General features: G+C 41.5%; 1 protein-coding gene across 3 annotated transcripts in view; it reads right to left on the bottom strand.

Moving 5' to 3' along the window:
* The window catches only part of TPD52L1 (TPD52 like 1), a 202,160-nt gene that overhangs the window by 66,831 nt on the left and 116,320 nt on the right, over positions 1-19,009 (bottom strand). For 2 of the 3 annotated variants that reach the window (XM_089686441.1, XM_089686439.1), the window contains exons 6-7: positions 14,803-14,841; positions 7,931-7,991 (exon numbers count right to left, since the gene is read on the bottom strand). In XM_089686441.1, coding sequence (XP_089542567.1) covers positions 7,931-7,991; positions 14,803-14,841 — 100 coding nt within the window. The remainder of the gene's footprint in view (positions 1-7,930; positions 7,992-14,802; positions 14,842-19,009) is intronic. The other variant, XM_089686440.1, reaches the window with a different exon arrangement.

Below are 19,009 nucleotides of genomic sequence, written 5' to 3'. Positions count from 1 at the left end.
TAAATTACATGCAGCCTCGGCTACATATAGTATACAGCCTTCAGTTCTGTCTGTGGGACGTGACCATCTCATTTTACACCGGATACAAAACTAAGTCGGGCTGAGTGGTGCTCAGCCATTCATAGGCAGCTTTGTGTTCTCTGAATTAATCTGGATAACGCAATCTCCGCCTCAGCCATTCAGAGGAATCTTTGTATTTATTTAGAAATAAAAAGCTGCCTATGAATGAGCACCACTCAGCCCAACACAATTTTGTTTCAGACGTGGAATGGGATGTTCGCGTCCCAAAGCCGCAACACAAGGCTTTAGGCTGAGGCTACATACAGTTTATACAGCAAGCCCAATGGGTTCACCTGGTAGTGTGGGAAATAGTTATTTTAGACCAGTTTGGCCCAAACAAACTATTTAAAGTGAGAGTAAAGCTGGGGATCGGCTTTAACATTTAGCAAAATGTGTGCATAAGCAATACTTTAAACTTAAGTTTTGTCTCAAGTTACTCCTTAAAAATAGCAGAGCATTTGTGAGGGTGCCTAGGCACTCCTGTGTCTACAGCCACATAGCTGTATATCTGTAGTGTGCGAACCAAGGCACTACTGCCTCCGGCTGCTGGTCTCAGGAGATTTGGAGGGATATTTGTTGATGACATTAATGTGTTGCTCAATGTTCTCCAAACCCTTCCCCCACCACGATGGCTATCTCCACAAAGACATAGTGCTGAACAAAACATGGCAAGTCAAAAAAGTGGAAAATGCAGCTGTAGGGAGATCACAGTCAATACTGGTAACTTGTTTGCGCTCTGCCTGCCTTTTTCGGGCACAGCTTCCATGGTTCTTTACCAATTGCCACCCACCCACAGTACATTAACTACAGGCTAGGCGACATACCCATATGTCACCTAGCAAATGCACACTGGTACGCCCCCTGGTGGACACAGGCACTGGGTATCCAGGAGCTGTAAGCGTCCGGAGCATTATGTCATCACATGATTACAATGTAAGCAAAACTGCCATGAATGGCTTTCATACATGGAAGCTTGCTGTTATGATGCTGTGATTGGCCCACAGCTATCACATGGTACCTTGCACCCTGTACCATGTGATTAGGTGTAGCCAATCACAGCATCACAATAGTAACCAAGCTGTCATGAAGTGATCATCACTGTTATAAGCAATAGTAGTGTACAAAAAAATCCCTGATCATCCTCCTAGAGTAGTACAATGTCACTATGATGAAAAAAAAGTTTTAAAAAATTGAATTTAAAAAAAAAAACAAAATTATGTTTTTACATACTTTCACCAGTCAGTATCCCTGATCACTGTTGCACCAGTCATATGATGTTGCTGTACTGCACTGGTGACAGTATGTTATGCCTCTTACTAAATACCATGGACTGTCATTTGGGGTGTATTTGTACTGTCCTGGCATTTTAGGGCCTCAAGAAATTAAAAAAGAGGCCGTCAGTACATCAGGATTGATCCGTTTTCAAATTTATATATATATAGTTTGTAGACTGTATAACTTTCACACAGACTAAATTTTATAAACTTATTATTTTTACCAGAGAAATGTAGTACATTTTGGCCTAAATTTATAAAGAAAGATTATTTATTTTCAAAATGTTATAAACTAAATTTTTGGTATTTTTTTGTATATATAGCAAAAAAGAAAAAACCCAGTGATAAGCAAATACCACCAAAAGAAAGCTCTACAGTATTTGTGTGAAAAAAATGATATAAATTTCATTTTGGTACAGTGTTGCATGACTGAGCAATTGCCAGTGAAAAAAACACAATGCTGAAAGCAAAAAATTGCCTGGTCAAGAAGGTGATAAAACCTTCCAGAGTGATAAAGTATAAAAAGCAGGTACACTGCTACAGGGCGGCAGGGGTGCGCAAAATTACGTATATATACGTGATTTAGCATCTCCGGGTGGGGGGGGGCCCTACCTGTCCCACCATTCGCGGTCGCTGCTGTTTATCACCGGTCCCGGCCGGTAATTACCAGCCGGCACCCGGAGATTACTGAGGATCTCCGATGGGGAGGAGGGCTGCTTTGTTTATGAACAGTCCTCCTCCCTGTCTGCTCGGTCACACTGCTCTGTGCACAGCCATCCAGAGCAGTGTGCTTACAGTGAAGCACCAACCCACCGCCCTCTAGTAAAACACACCCAGCACACAGTTAACCCTTTGAATGCCCCTCATGTTAACCCCTTCCTACCCAGTGCCATTAGTACAATGTCAGTGCTTTTATTTAGCACTGATCACTGTATTGGTATCACTGGGGATGTCAGTGACACCAAGTCAGTTCCCCCCAGTGTCAGAAGGCCTGCCGCAGTCCTACAGTCCCGCTATAAGTCGCTGATCACCGCCATCATTAGTTCAGTCTCCTGTCAATATTTACCTAGACGAATAGAGTAAATCTCCCCAATGAAAATACAAAGAGCAATATAGACTCGACAGAGGTTCTAACCCTTTCACACACTATCCAAAACCAAAAAAATGCCTTTACATTAAATATATACTATTTATTTCAATAGAATGAATGCATACAAAATTGATATTATTGTACTGAATCATTAAATAATGAAGCTCTACATCATATGTATAGCGCTATACAGATACAGTTGTAGTCAGCAGGATAAGTAAGTGCACCGCATGATAAAATTGAATTTTTTCCACCAGAGTAAACCAAAGACATAACTATTTATTGTGCATGAAGGCATTGTTTAAACCTACTGTAATTCTGTAAAGCTCTGAAAGAGGTTTCCTTGGTAACATCGAAATAGCTTATTGCCTTCACATTTTGTACTACTTTTTGAATCACATTTCCTGTAAACCCATGCACATTTTCATATACCATCTGTTAAAGGCTCAAGCATTCCACAATCTGTACCTTAGTATGAATATGGTTTACATAATTTAGTTCCATGTGGTTTCTCTATTGGTGCAAGAAGTGGTTAAAAGGTATCTTTAACCTTCTATCCATTTCATATTATTATTATACAGTATTTATATAGCGCCAAAGGGTATGCTCAGTGCTGTACAGTAGCAAGGGGGACAGAACATGAGACAAGACAGTAACAATACAATACACAAGGGTTTCGAGGGCCCTGCTCTTTCGAGCTTACAATCTAGGAGGGAGGGGAAGGTGGCACAGGACGAGATGGCTGTGGGGGATGGAGTGGTGGGAGGAGTGGAGGAGGTTAGTTGTTAGGTGAGGTCAGGTGTTAGGTGAGGTTGGGGTAGGCTTCCCTGAAGAGGAGGGTTTTCAGGGTGCGCCTGAAGGTGAGGAGGGTAGGTGACAGTCTGATGGATTTGGGTAGGGAGTTCCAGAGGATGGGGGAAGTCCTAGAGAAGTCCTGCAATCGGGCGTGGGATGAGGAGACCAGGGAGCTAGAGAGCAGGAGGTCCTGTGAGGAGCGGAGGGCACGGGTAGGGTAGTATTTGGGTATCAGGTCGCTTATGTAGTTTGGGGCGGCATTGTGAATGGCTTTGTAGGTCAGAGTTAGCAGTTTGAATTTGATGCGCTGGGCAATCAGGAGCCAGTGAAGGGATTGGCAGAGGGGGGAGGCAGATGTGGAGCGGTTGCTGAGGTGGATGAGTCTAGCTGCTGAGTTTAGGATCGACTGGAGTGGGGATAGCGTTCGTTTGGGTAGGCCAGTGAGAAGGGAATTGCAATAGTCCAGGCGTGAGATGATGAGGGAGTGTATGAGTTGTTTGGTGGTGTCTGGGGTGAGGAATGTGCGTATCATATTTTACTTCTCTGAATTTAGATCATGGCCCTTACTGTGTATGATATTTTACAAGCTGCACACATATTGGGTTTAATTTATCAAAGTATCTGGCGTAAGAACATTTTGTATCTACTGATACCCACCAATCAGATTCATCTGACCAGTACAGGTTTATATCTGATTATTAGCCACTGGGCTACACAGGCACATTTATATCAGACACTTTAATAATCATGTCAGTTGCTGAAAGAATAAAGTTGGCCAAAAATACAAAAGAATGGTTGAACATGCAGGCAATTATTGTTTTCTAGAGAAAAATCTCTTCTATGTGGTTTATTAAACTCTTAAGTATCTTCCCGACTTTAGAAGTTAAACTAACTGGTATGTGGTAATTTGGTGAAGACTTTGATCCCTTTTTAAATATAGGCAACTCTTTGGCCTTGTGCCAATCAAGTGGTACCGAGCCAATCATTAAAGAGTCTCTAAAAATGAGAAACAATGACTTTGAAATAACAGAGCTCAAATCTGTGAGGACACTTGGGTGTAAGCCATCTGGCCCAGCTGCTTTATTCACATTTAGTTCTGGACTATACCAGTTTTGAGCCATTTGGAGCTATGTCAGTACTATTTGCATTAGTTGCTTGATTTACCTTTGTATACACAACTGAAAATGGTACAGTGTCCAATAAATTTCCCCTCTCTTTGTCAGATAAGTTTTTAGTGGACCCATAATGCCCTACTCAACCTTTTAACTGTGATCAGCAGGGTTACAGTAGCCAAAAATGGGGGCTTTGTTGTGTGCCAGGCCTCTCACTGTAAAAGAATAGTTTCCCAGCTATTTGTTGGAGTAGCGTAGGGAGAGCTGACCATTAATGTATGGAGAGTTGATGCTATACAGTGCTATATTGCACTAACTTACTGTGGATTGCAGTACAGTGGGCTACATATTTTTGTTTAATTCTACCACCACCACCACTGCTTGCCCTTACAGTGTGTTTTTTCTTTTCTTTTATTTCATGTCTATCCATATTTTTTGCCTGTTCGGATATGCTGAAAAATTCAACAATTTATATGGGGTCTACTTATTCTTTCACATGACTGTATGTGATGCCACAATACAGTGCCGCTGATACCATCTGTGAAAACCACACTATTCCATAACACCATAGGTTAAAGGCAACTCCCAAGCATGTAATTTAAAGGATTGGAGGTTTCCCATGCCACCCTCGAAGCCAGATTAAAAGGAGCCCTTCACTACTGTACAGTATGTTTTTAAAATATTTTCTGCATTGCTAAGGTCCACCATGTGCTCAGCTGCTCACGGCCTTCTTTGACAATACCCCAAAATGTAGACAGAATTCTCACTGCTCAAGAGATATCCAATCACTTCAAAAACAAGATTGATGCAATTCATGAGGACATCTCCATTGTATAGATATCTTCCCCACTTATCATACCCTGTCTAACAGCACATTCAATACTTTCCTCTTTTGAACTGGCTACTACTGAATAGGTAATCACACTTTTCTCAGATGCCCACCTAACCAACTATCTCCTGGATCATGTTTCCTCACAACTACTATGGTCACCCTTTTCTTCTGTCCTATGGTCTCTCATTCACATCTTCAGTTGTCCCCTTTCTACTGGCACCTTCCCCACACCTCTAAAGCATGCAGTGATCAACCCATATTTCAAAAGCCCTCACTGGACTCCACCAACCTGAATAACATAAGATCTATCTCCTTGCTCCCATTTACCTGTAAACATTTACAATGCTTAGTCTACAACTAAAATAAAGTGCAGCGCTAAAAATAGATACAAGTAAGTATAAAAAACTTACTTACTTAGCCTTATTGGCTATTGGAGGAGCCAATAACGCCGTGACGTCATGCCGCCAGAGCTACGTGGAGCTCCGGCAGCCATCTTTAACTCAGGACAGTCAGTCCAAATACCTATGATACACACAGATTGTTATCTCACCTGGATACCTGCTGTTACTGTCTGGATGTTTTTACCCCTAATAAACTAGTCTTACTACACTATGGAGATCTCTTTGCTTTAACTCCCCGGGGACGATTAATTTTCAGATACCCAGTATCCAGAGAGGGAGCCTCTGTACACCTGGTTAGCTGACCCGTCCATCCCTTAAAGGGATCTCTGGTACCCTCCCAGTATACAACAGAAGCTTCAGGATCCAGACCCATCCAGTGAGGGATTTCACTTCATTCCTGTCCAGATCTGGATGACCTTGATGACATCAGGATATTTATACATTAATGCGCATTTTACTATGCGTTCCGGTGAGTGCGCAATCCCCTCATTTTTGACTGCACAAGCATCGAGTTTTAGATGAACACAGGATTCCTGTTCACATTAACAGTCATTCTATGAACTATTTGTACTCATATTGCATTATTTGGAATATTTTTTTTATACTTACTTGTATCTATTTTTAGCGCTGCACTTTATTTTATTTTGTCTGTTTGAGGTTTATTGGTTACCTTTAGCGCATAGCAGCTTTCAAGAGCGCTCGCAACTATCCCTTGATATTTCTTAGTCTACAACTGTCTGAGCTCCTACCTCACTGAAAACAACCTTCTTGACCTCATACAGTCTGGTATTTGCTCACAGCATTCCACAGAAACTGTTCTACTCAAACTCACTAATGATTTACGAACTACTAAATCCAAAAGCCACTACTCCATGCTCTTAGTACTAGGCCTTTCTTTGGCCTTTGATACTGTGGACCACTCACTTCTCCTCAATAAACTCCACTCCCTTGGCCTCCAAGATTATGCTCATTACTGGTTGTCTTCCTATCTCCTTCAGCTCTTCTTCATTTGTTACCTACAACCCTGTCTAGTCCTCTCCACTTCCTCTTTAAGTAGGGGTCCCCCAAGACTCTGTTCTTGGACACCTTCTTTTCTCTATCTGCACCTCTTCTCTTGGTCACTTGATAAACTCCCATGACTTCCAATACCATCTCTACACCAATGACACCCAAATCTATCTCTCTACTCCTCACCTCACTCCTTCAGACTCCTCTTGCATTACTAATGTCACACCACTTCCTCAGACTAAATCTTTCTAAAACTAAGCATCTAATATTAACTTCCACCCATGCCCTCCTCCTTGACTTTTCCTTAAGGATCAATAATACAGCTATCAGTCCCTCCCCTCATGCCTGGGTACTAGGTGTAATCCTAAAATCTGACGTGTCCTTTCAGCCCCAAATCCAATCACTGTTAAAAGCTTGTAGACTTCACTTCTGTAACATCTCTAAAATTGGCCCCTTTTTAACTAATGAAATACCAAGCTACATATTCACTCCCTTGTTATCTCTCACCTTGACTATTGCAACTCCTTTCTCTTAGGCCTACCTTTGAGCAGGCTATTCCCCTTCAGTCCATCATGAATGCTGCTGCCAGACTCATCTACCTTCCCGACTGCTCACTGTCTGCCTCCCTTCTCTGTCAATCCCTCCATTGGCTTCCAATTTCCCTGCAAATTCAATTCAAAATACTAACAACATTCAGTACATTCACAACTCTGCCCCGAGCTACATCACCAATCTTGTCTCAAAATGTCACCCAAACCATCCTCCCAAGACCGCCTGCTATCTACCTGTCTTGTCTCCTCCTCCCATGCTCATCTCCAGGATTTCTTCAGTGCCTTTCCCATCCTCTGGAACTCTCTACCTTAATCTGTCCTCTGTATCTCCTACTCTGGTCACCTTTAGGTGATCCCTGAAAACTCATCTCTTCAGGGAAGCCTATCCTGTCTCCACCTAACTACGTAACTTTTAATTCCTTCATGAGCCCATCCCTCACAGTTGTTACCTTTTCTACCACTTACCTCACTAGAGTGTAGGCTCTTTTGAACAGGGCCTCTTAGCCCACTTGTATTTTATTGTATTGTAGCTGTACTGTCTACGTTTATATTGTAAATTGCTGCGCAAACTGTTGCTGCTTAATGCTGTAAATCTGGTATAATAATATATTAGTTGGATTTTCCCTCCATAGAACTTCATTGGAATTCCAAACAAAATTCAGGTTCGTCAAACTTTGAACCAGATTGTCCAAACCCTTCAGCAAATCAAAGCCAGTCAGAATTACCCAATAGTATCTCTCATGATATTTTTTAACACCGTGCTCTGCTGTGTAAATGGGTGGATCATACTGAATGACATGCAGTTACCTTCAGTGAAGTTACTGTATTCTCAACACGTTCCTCAAAAGACTTGAATGTAGGAGAATTTCTGGAAGGTAAACAAAAAAGTTGTTACAGCACTGTGGTGTTTAATTAGGTTGTGCATTGGGAAGTCAACGAGTAAGGTTGTGCACTTTGCACAATCTTTGCTCTGTGTTGTTACATAAGGCAGTAAGTGTAGCTATTTCTATCACATGTGAACACTCAAAGACTGTGGTGCATGCAAATGATTTTAGCAAAGAATACTCAGGAATACATACTGAGAGTTGCCTACACAATGGAAAATACATGCATATGTGAGATGATTAATACAGAAGATATATAGCTATAATATCCCCCTTAAAAGAAATGAATAAATAAGTTTTCTACTCTAAACAGTTATATACTCTCTCCAGGCATAGGTTTAAATGGAATTTGACACAAATGGAAATTTCTTTTGCTGTGTGCGCAAAAACAAACATACCTAGGCAAATGCATTGGGGTGTCATAGACTTTGAATGGTAACACTGTGCACCAAGGCAGAGGTTAATTGTCTTTCCTTTCAGATAGAAAGAGTGCCCCATTGTAATTTCCAGTGACCGTAAAGTGAACAACTTTTTTAATAAAGTGTTTTTTTTTATAAAAACTTTTTTAAATAAAATTAGCAATATTTTTTGAGGCAAACACATTGTAGTGACCACATTTTTGGAATATTTTAAATTTTATTTTCAGCATGGTGGACAATATTTGCAATTGTCAGAGCAGACTTCAATAACACCAATTTTGCCCAACAGCAATACACAGTCACCACTAGTAATGCTCAGATAAGTCATATTGCTAGAACAGTCTGTGACTAGCATTCAATATCGAACTGACCTGCTATCTGGGCAGGGGAATGGGCTTGAGGAAGATATAAGTGTGTTGAATGTATGGATGATGTGTGTGGGGAAGGAGTGGATCAAGTGGCTGACACATTTAGGTCTTTTGTTTTCTATAGGAGGGTTTTGCATTTCTATAAAAGTCAAGGAGATTGCAAACCCATTCGATGCAGGTGAAATGCAAGTCAGAAGGCAGAACAACTGCAGGTCAGTTATATCTTTTAATGATCTCAGAAACATCTCAAACTGATGCCACTGTGCCCATCAACTTAGGCCTTAACTGACCCAGGGCCTCCAGCATTTCTTCAGATGTTTTCCATTTACTCTTGAAACATTGCTGCTTAGAGGGAATGTATTGTAGACTTGGTGTTGTCAACAACAGCTGAAAAGGCGCCCTACATGGGTACGGCAATTGATCAGCAAAGCTTTTCTTTCATTTCTAAATTTAAATGCAGTGCCACAGGAAATTAAACCCACAGAGCACAATTACGTTGACTAAGGCTGTGGAGGTGAATGGTGCCATTAGCATGTATTTTTGTCTTATTTATCACCGAAGCGAGGTACATAGTAATTTATTTGAATAAGTTGCTTAATAAGTCACATCTTCCTTTCTACTTCAGTTGTTTTCAATGTGTGTCAGCAGCAAGTATTGCTTCAGTCGGTGCATTGTTTTTTTTTTAATTTTACATATGAAAAGCTGGAAGGACCATAAACACCAATTTATGGGTAAAATATAAAAATATAACTTACATATAATCATTTACCAAAGTTGATTTTATGATACAGACATCTTATCCTAGATATTATTTATTTTACAATCCCTATTTTCTTAAGCTTAATACTCAAAACAAATCTCATACCTGGTTTTCCTTTTTATAGTCATGTAACACCATTATGATATGTACTTTAAGATACCTTAAAATAGCTTTTGTCTTAGTGTAAATTCACTTTCTGCCCTCGGAACCTAGTGCTCTATGTTGGCATAGAGAATATCAACTGCGCCTCTCATCACAAGTATATTGCTCTGGAAGAGAGGGGGGTGTCTGACCAGGCCTGTTTCATTCAAGTTATGTTGGGTATTCATGAAGACATTTTCAGATGCCTTCTGCAACTACAGACTAGAACAACTGTCTCCAAACTATGCCCCAGGGGCCAGATGGGGCCCTTTGCCTTCCATTATCAGGCCTTTGGGGCAGTGTTCCTTACACTGGCACCAACCACGGGGCACTGTTCCTCTCCCTAATACCAATGATGCAGTATTGTTTTTTCCCTTTAGCAACAGGACATTTTTTACTCCCACTGGCCACAGTTCGGCCCTCATAAAGTTTGAATGACAGTAAACTGCCGCTTTGTTTAGAAAGTTTGGAGACCCCTGGACTACAGTAGAATGTTTAAAGCCAAAAACCAGCCAAAACATCTTTTTTTCTAATTTTGCATAGAGTGAGGAACTGTAAGAACCTTCAGGGTTTTTTAGTAATGCCGTGACCCCAGCTGGAGAGATTTTTCTTTACATCCAATCCTTTGAGATGTGAAGTGAGGGGAATCTTTTCAACAGGGACACAGCAGTGAGTGCTCATTGTTTAGTAGAATGTATTATGGTTCTAATTGCTGTTAGTGTTTATTTTTGTCTGTGACCCTTTAGGGAAATTACCTTCAGTTCCTGTGTGGTCACTGAGATCGTAGTGAGAGGACAGCTCTCCATAAGGCTCACAAATGATAAAACATTACAGAAGTGGTAAACCCTCTCCACTAAATTTCAAAGCTTAACATTGTTTTGGTTTAAATTTCATTAAAAGCTAACTCCAGTTTTGGCAACATGCTACACCCATATTTAGGGTGTAACTTGTTAAGCAAACTCCCCACCCAAGCCTAGAGCGACCCCTTTGAAAGTGTGCAGGGGTTCTTCTCTCCTGCAGTAGCTGTTTTTGAAATTGCTGTGGCACAGAGATCTGTAAATGAATCAACCACTTCCCGACTGCCCTATAGCAGAAATACTCCTACAGGGCGGCATGGGTGCGCAAAATCACATATATACAGTTAGGTCCATATATATTTGAACACAGGCACAATTTTAGATTTTTCATGTATGGACTAAAACATATTCAAGCTTTAGTTCTATAATGGATATGGGCTGAAAGTGCACACTCTCAGGTTTAATTTGAGGTTACGTATATCCAAATTGGAAGAAGGGTTTAGGAATCACAGCTCTTAAGAGTAGCTGTCCCCCCTTTTTCAAGGGACCAAAATTAATTGGACAGTTGAATCAAAAGCTGTTTCATGGCCAGGTGTGGGCTACTCCTTCATTATTTAGTCATCAATTATGCAGGTAAAAGGTCTGGAGTTGATTCTAAGTGTGGTATTTGCATTTTGAATCTATTGCTGAGAACCTACATCATTAGTTCAAAGGAGCCGTCCATGCAAGTGAAACAGGCCAATGTAAGGATTCAAAAACAAAACTAATCCATCAGAGAGATAGCAGCAACATTAGGAGTGGCCAAATCAACAGTTTGGTACATTCTGAAAAAAGAAGAATGCTCTGGTGAGCTCAGCAACATAAAAAGGCATGGACGTCCAAGGAAGACAACAGTGGTGGATGATTGCAGGATCCTCTCTATGGTAAATAAAAACCCATTCACAACATTCAGACAAGTGAAGGACACTCTCCAGGAGGTGGGGGTATCATTGTCAAAGTCTACAATCAAGAGAAGACTTCACAAGAACAAATACAGAGGGTTCACCACAAGGTGCAAACCATTCATAAGCCTGAAGAACAGAAAAGCCAGATTAGACTTTGCCAAAAAACTTCTAAAAAAGTCAGACCAGTTCTGGAAAAGCATTCTTTGGACGGATAAAACTAAGATTAATCTGTACTAAAATGACGGGAAGAAAAAAGTGTGGAGAAGGCTTGAAACAGCTTATGATCTAAAACACACAACATCATCTGTAAAACCTGGTGGAGGCAGTGTGATGGCACGAGCATGCATGGCTTCCAGTGGCACTGGGTCATTGTTTATTGATGATGTGACAGAAGACAGCACTTCACAGTACAGATGGACAATGATCCCAAAAAAACTGCAAAAGCAACCCAAAAGGTTTTGAAAGAAAAGAAGTGAAATATTCTGCAATGGCCGAGGCAATCACCTGATCTCAACCCAATTGAGCATGCATTTCACTTGCTGAAGGTAAAACTAAAGGCAGAAAGACCTACAAACAAAGAACAACTGAAAAGAGCTGCAGTTAGAGCCTGGCAAAGCATCAGAAAGGAGGAAACCCAGTCTTTGGTAATGTCCATGGTTTCCAGAAATCAGGCAGTCATTGCCACTAAAGGATTCTCAACAAACTATTAAAAATGATTTTTTTATTTATGATTATATTCAATTGAGCAATTACTTTTGGTCCCTTGAAAAAGGGGGATGGCTAATCTTAAGAGCTGTAATTCCTAAACCCTTCCTCAAATTTGGATGTACATACCATCAAATTAAACCTGAGAGTGTGCACTTTCAGCCCATATCCATTATATAGCTATAGCTTGAATATGTTTTGGTAAATATCTGAATAAAACTAAAATTGTGCCTGTGTCCGAATATATATGGACCTGTATATGTGATTTTGCATTTCCGGGTAGGGGGCACGTGCTACCTGCCATCCAAAGCAGTGTGATTACAGTGAAGCACACTGACCCCGCCCCCTAGTAAAACACTCCCAGCTCACAGTTAACCCTTTGATCACCCCTCACACGACACCCTTCCTGCCCAGTGCCAATAGTACAGTGTCAGTGCTTTTTTTTTTTCTAGCACTGATCACTGTATTGCTGTTACTGGGGATGTCAGTGACAGTTAGTCAGTTCCCCCCAGTGTCAGAATGTCTGCCGCAGCCCCACTATAAGTCGCTAATCACTGCCATTACTAGTAAAAATTAAACTCAGTATATACAGTGGGGCAAAAAAGTATTTAGTCAGCCACCAATTGTGCAAGTTCTCCCACTTAAAAAGATGAGAGAGGCCTGTAATTGGCATCATAGGTAGACCTCAACTATGAGAGACAAAATGAGAAAAAAAATCCAGACAATCACATTGGCTGATTTGGAAAGAATTTATTTGCAAATTATGGTGGAAAATAAGTATTTGGTCAATATGAAAAGTTCATCTCAATACTTTGTTATATATCCTTTGTTGGCAATGACAGAGGTCAAACGTTTCCTGTAAGTCTTCACAAGGTTGGCACACACTGTTGCTGGTATGTTGGCCCATTCCTCCATGCAGATCTCCGCTAGAGCAGTGATGTTTTGGGGCTGTCGCTGGGCAACACGGACTTTCAACTCCCTCCAAAGGTTTTCTATGGGGTTGAGATCTGGAGACTGGCTAGGCCACTCCAGGACCTTGAAATGCTTCTTACGAAGCCACTCCTTCGTTGCCCGGGCGGTATGTTTGGGATCATTGTTATGTTGGAAGACCCAGCCATGTTTCATCTTCAATGCCCTTGCTGATGTAAGGAGGTTTGCACTCAAAATCTCACGATACATGGCCCCATTCATTCTCTCCTGTACATGGATCAGTCGTCTTGGTCCTTTTGCGGAGAAACAGCCCCAAAGCATGATGTTCAGTAGGTATGGTGTTCTTTGAATGCAACTCAGCATTCTCTCTCCTCCAAACACGACGAGTTGTGTTTCTACCAAACAGTTCTATTTTGCTTTCATCTGACCATATGACATTCTCCCAATCCTCTTCTGGATCATCCAAATGCTCTCTAGCAAACTTCAGACGAGCCCGGACATGTACTGGCTTAAGCAGAGGGACACGTCTGGCACTGCAGGATCTGAGTCCCTGGCAACGTAGTGTGTTACTGATGGTAGCCTTTGTTACGTTGGTCCTAGCTCTCTGCAGGTCATTCACTAGGTCCCCCCCGTGTGGTCCTGGGATTTTTGCTCACCGTTCTTGTGATCATTTTGACCCCACAGGGTGAGATCTTGCGTGGAGCCCAAGATCGAGGGAGATTATCAGTGGTCTTGTATGTCTTCCATTTTCTAATTATTGCCCCCACAGTTGATTTGTTCACACCAAGCTGCTTGCCTATTGCAGATTCAGTCTTCCCAGCCTGGTGCAGGTCTACAATTTTGTTTCTGGTGTCCTTCGACAGCTCTTTGGTCTTCATCATAGTGGAGTTTGGAGTGTGACTGTTTGAGGTTGTGGACAGGTGTCATTTATACTGATAACAAGTTCAAACAGGTGCCATTGATACAGGTAATGAGTGCAGGACACAGGAGCCTCTTAAAGAAGAAGGTACAGGTCTGTGAGAGCCAGAAACCTTGCTTGTTTGTAGGTGACCAAATACTTAATTTCCACCATAATTTGCAAATAAATTCTTTCCAAATCAGCCAATGTGATTGTCTGGATTTTTTTCTCATTTTGTCTCTCATAGTTGAGGTCTACCTACTGTATGATGCCAATTACAGGCCTCTCTCATTTTTTAAGTGGGAGTACAATTGGTGGCTGACTACTTTTTTGCCCCACTGTATACCTCCATTTGTCAACACTATAACTTTCACGTATACCAATTAATGTACATGTATTGGGATTTTTTTTTAGCAAAGACGTAGCAGAATACATTTTGGTGTAAATTTATGAAAATTTTTATTTTACTGGACATGTTTGCAAAAAGTAAAATGGCCTGGTCAGGAAGGGGCAGTAAATCCTATGGAGGGCAAGTGGTTAAATAGAGGTACACACACGCACGCACGCACGCACACACGCACACACACACACACACACACTTTTGTATTTTTTTTCAAGCGAACTTAGCATTTTAGGCGTTTCACAGATTCACTTTAATATCAGTAATTATAGAATGTGAATGAAAAGAAAAGGCAAACAGATATAGTACCAGGAGATAGCTGTATCCTTTTATAAAACATATGATGGATTACTATGAACATGTGGAATGAATTGAATACAACAGAATAAGCACAAGTAGCAATGAGAATCATGCAAGATAATGGTATAGTTACCTCATTGCTGGCATGCTTATAGAGTGACGGATAGAATAGCTGCCATTGTAAGCATAGTCAGAAGAAAAAGAAACTCAATAACTTTTATATTTATTTCATATAATATATAATACAGCTTATAAATAATAATTGTATTCCATTCCTCTTAACTTAGAATTGAAGGACAAATACAAATATTTCACACTGCTGCAATCAGCTTTCTCAGCTTGAGTTTCTTTAGCACAAAATAATACCATTACTAGTATTCTGAAACTACTGATGCTTTCATAGTCACAGTCATAGTTCCCGATATTCGGAGGCCACACAGGTCATATTTTCCTCACTTCCAGGTGGGAACTTGGTACCACATTCATAATGTCCCTTTCTGTAACTGGATATGCATTGCCAGTGGTAATTTTTACCAGTGGTAAGTACCAGGTTTTGGAAATGTTACAATACTGAATCCTATTTCCTCAATGAGGGGATTGGATGAAACAAAAAGTCAAGATTTACCGGCAATGATCAGGGCGTGTTTGGGAACATTAAAACCCCAACAATTTTGGTTTCTGGATTCCAGGGGAAAAGTAAACTTTTGGATAGAGTAAAGAAGAGCTAAAAACCCATCAGCCTAAATTTTTCTATGCTGTCTGTGTCCAATTGGAAAGGTTTTTCTTATTTCATGGGCTCAATTCACAAAGCAATATCGCATGCAATATTTAGATCATGTGACTCGTTTACTCCAAATATTACATGCGATATTGAAAATGTCAATTCATTATCAGTTTATGCGGTAATTAAAGAAAAAATAGAACAGCACAATAAAATACATTTGTCAAATAAGTTGTAATCTAGCCACTTGCTATTTAATCAATGTATAAAATGAATAATTCTAGAAAAACATTTCACACTGAACACTCTCATGTGTCTGAATAGATACTTTTCCACAACAGTTGTAATATCCTCTGTAAAGCCATGTCCATATTTTGCCAATGACATCACCTGAGTGACCCCGCCTTTTTGTTTACTATAGCAATGGGGACTCAGAGATGTAATTTTCCACAAAGAAAGCAACGGCATAGGTTGTTTCTTGGTAGGGGTCAGGCTTTTTTCTATTAGGCACATTGTGACTGAATGTGAACCTGCATTGCTGGACGACATGATGGATGTACAAAGTGGGACATTCTTCAAATTTTTTTTAAAAAAGGACTTGTTAAACGTGGTTGCTTTTATTTTTAGGGTACATCCTTGTTTTATTGTGAATGGGTATTATGTACCTCATACTCTTTCACATGGGGGGTGCTTTTGGGTGACCTCCTTATAAGAGGACTTTCAGATTCTAATAAGTCTGGTATACTTTTGGAGGGGGGGGCGCATGCTCTCCCCCCCTTTCCTGGCCTGATGGGATAAGGGTCCGGTATAGAATTTGGGGGGGGGGGGATCTTATGTCTTTTTTGTTGTCTTTTTTGGCATTGAGTCCACCTTTAAATTCATACCTGAACCAAAGTGTCTTGTATGGTGTGATGGAGAGCAGACATGTTATTTTATTTTTGTGTTGTTTTGTTGAAATCCACAAGTATGTCAAGCAGTCAGCCTGTCTGCTTAATTAAATCTATGAGTTCCTGTGCCCCACAGGGGGTGGGAGATGAAGTCAGCGGGAAGCACAGACAGCACGGTGTCCTGCAGCTGAGAGAAGCCAGACGTTCGTCATCAGGGGCTTGAGGTTTGGTCAAATTGAAAGGACAATATAATGTATCTATGTTGGGAGAACGTTCAGAGCTTAAGTCAGTGATGGACAAAGGAACCCATAGCTGAAGGTCTCGCTAGAAGATGCATTGAACTGCTGAGACAGACAAGTCTGTATGGGCTGTGCTTTGCTTTCTGCACTGCTGCGACTTGTAGTTCTGCATTGTGTGGCTTTCTAGATGCTGGGCTTTCCTCTACCCTCTGCTCTACTGTCAACTGTTGCCTGTGTGGTCTTGAAGCTGTAGCCAGGATACACAGCCGTCCAAAGACCCGTGATGAGTTGGTGAAGGTCCTCTGCCCTCTGGACCTCCTTCTCCATGCCACTCTGCCTAGACTTCCTCTGCTGAGGCCACTGTTTGCTGCTGAGTCCCTGAATTGCTGCTCTGTGCACCTGGACTGTGCTGTACTAGTTTGTGTCTGCCACTCTGGGCCCAGATTGTTGCTCTTTGATTCTGGACTAAGCTCTGCTGTGCTAGAGTGCCACCCTGTGCCAAGGACTTAGCCCCTGTTGTGCTGGATCCCTGTCCATTCCTGCTGTGTGTCCAGTTCCTTGTGCGGATTAACCCTTTGCCTGCCAGAACTCTGCCATCTCTGATGTGTGCCCAACCTGTGCTATGGACTTAACCCTTTTTCTGTCAGAGTTCTGCTATCCCTGCTTTGTGTCCAGCCTATGTAACGGACTTAACCCTTTGTCTGCTGGAGTCCTGCCATCCCTGTAGTGTGTTCAGCTTTGTGTTACGAATTTAACTCTTTGCTCACCAGAACTCTGCTATCCCTGCTGTGTGCCAGCCCCATGTTGCAGACATGGCCCTTTGCCTTCCAGAACTCTGCTATCCCTGCCTTTCAATAAAAGCCTTGTGTGTACTCCTGCTCTCCGTGTGTGTTCTGTTCCACCCACACCTCCGTCACATATGGATTGTGAGGATTTTTATTTTAACATTTCCCTGCTCCTTTGTTTATATTCATCTGTCACCAGAATCCCTGTCTGACAGCTGAATGAGCAAGGCAGGGATGAGTCACTGGTTGCTAGGATGCTGGCAGGTGCCGACTCCATAACAGCCAGCATCTCTGAGCTTGAACTGTTGCATGTAGCACTAGCATAAATAATTAGTCTACCGTTCCGTAGTTTGTGGCTTACTTTCTATGTGTTGATATAGACTCATAATATACTAATGGTAAGTTACACAGGGGCAAGCGGCCTTCTACCTATAGTCGGGTGTGTCAGTGGGGACCAGGGGCGGACGGACAACTCATGGGGCCCCGGGCAATAGGGGATCATGGGGCCCCTGTGTCCTTGCCCAAACTCAAAAAAGCATATGAAAAAGGTACCAGGGGCATCTCATGGGGCCCCCTACTGACCTCAGGCCCTCGGGCAGTGCCCGAGCTTCCAAATGGTCAGTCTGCCCCTAGTGGGGACCAAGCAGCTTTAAGAGTCATGGCAGAACAGAGAAACTATCAGCAGCAGCAGCTCCTGCGGGGTAAAGCTCTAAATTCTATTCAGTGCCAATTTGTAATAATGTGGTTCCACCCATCTTACAGGGTTTAACAACAGTGTATTGTTCTATTTGAAGAATATTTACTGAGCTGTGCCTTGTACATCTTTAACAGCTATACGTACAACAATCATTAATATATAGCAAAACCTTTAAATTAAAATGTGCAAGTTCCCTTACACTTGTGTATACTAATATATGTAGTGTGACAAACATACTACAAACAAAGGTTTTCATATTTAGTTAGGTTGTTGTTTGTACTCTACCAGGCAGCAATGGTTAATATAAGATGTAATATGTAGGGGCCTGCTCGACTGAGATTAACCCCTTCACACCGGTGCCTCCTGGCCCTTTAAGGGGTTTCTAACGCCAGGAGGTGATGCAGGGTTTATGGTCATGTGATCACCGTGATTGGCTGTCACGACAGTCACATGACCGGAAAGGTCCCGATCGCAAGGAGAGATGGGACCTTTTAGTTGGACACAAACACGTGCTGGGAACACACAGGGCGCACGCTCTAAGCACAGCCCATGAGAGGCCGCATATTTGCATACCATCAGCATGAAGAGGTTAAACTAGAGCTACAGGCAAAAAAAACATTTTTTTTCATTTTGGATAAAGTAAGAGAGGGTTATAACCCCTGTCAGATTTTTTGGGCATTTTTGACATTGGGGAAATTTAACTTCACTTCTTGCCCCATTGATAAAACAGGAAGTGAGAGGAAATCCCTGTAAATTAAGGGAATCCTTTAGGGACCCCAGGTCACCAGAAGTAGTGGAAGATTTCCCCTCTATTACCTTTTCAGGGGACAACCCAATATTTGGGGTTTTCTTTTACTTTCACTTTCAATGATAATGGTAAACAGGACTAATAGAGAGGGTGAATCTAATGTTCTAATCCCTCTCCACTCTATCCAAAACTAGGAAAAAAATGTGTTTTCCTTTGGTACTTACTTATGCTTTAATAATAATTACCTTTTGAAAGAATCAATG

This window comes from Staurois parvus, unplaced genomic scaffold, assembly GCF_062004578.1.
Source record: "Staurois parvus isolate SC_StPar_1 unplaced genomic scaffold, SC_StPar_1.0 ptg000397l, whole genome shotgun sequence".
Taxonomy (NCBI): Eukaryota; Metazoa; Chordata; class Amphibia; order Anura; family Ranidae; genus Staurois; species Staurois parvus.
Note: the sequence above shows the minus strand (reverse complement) of the source record. Positions and strands in the feature narration are given on the sequence as shown.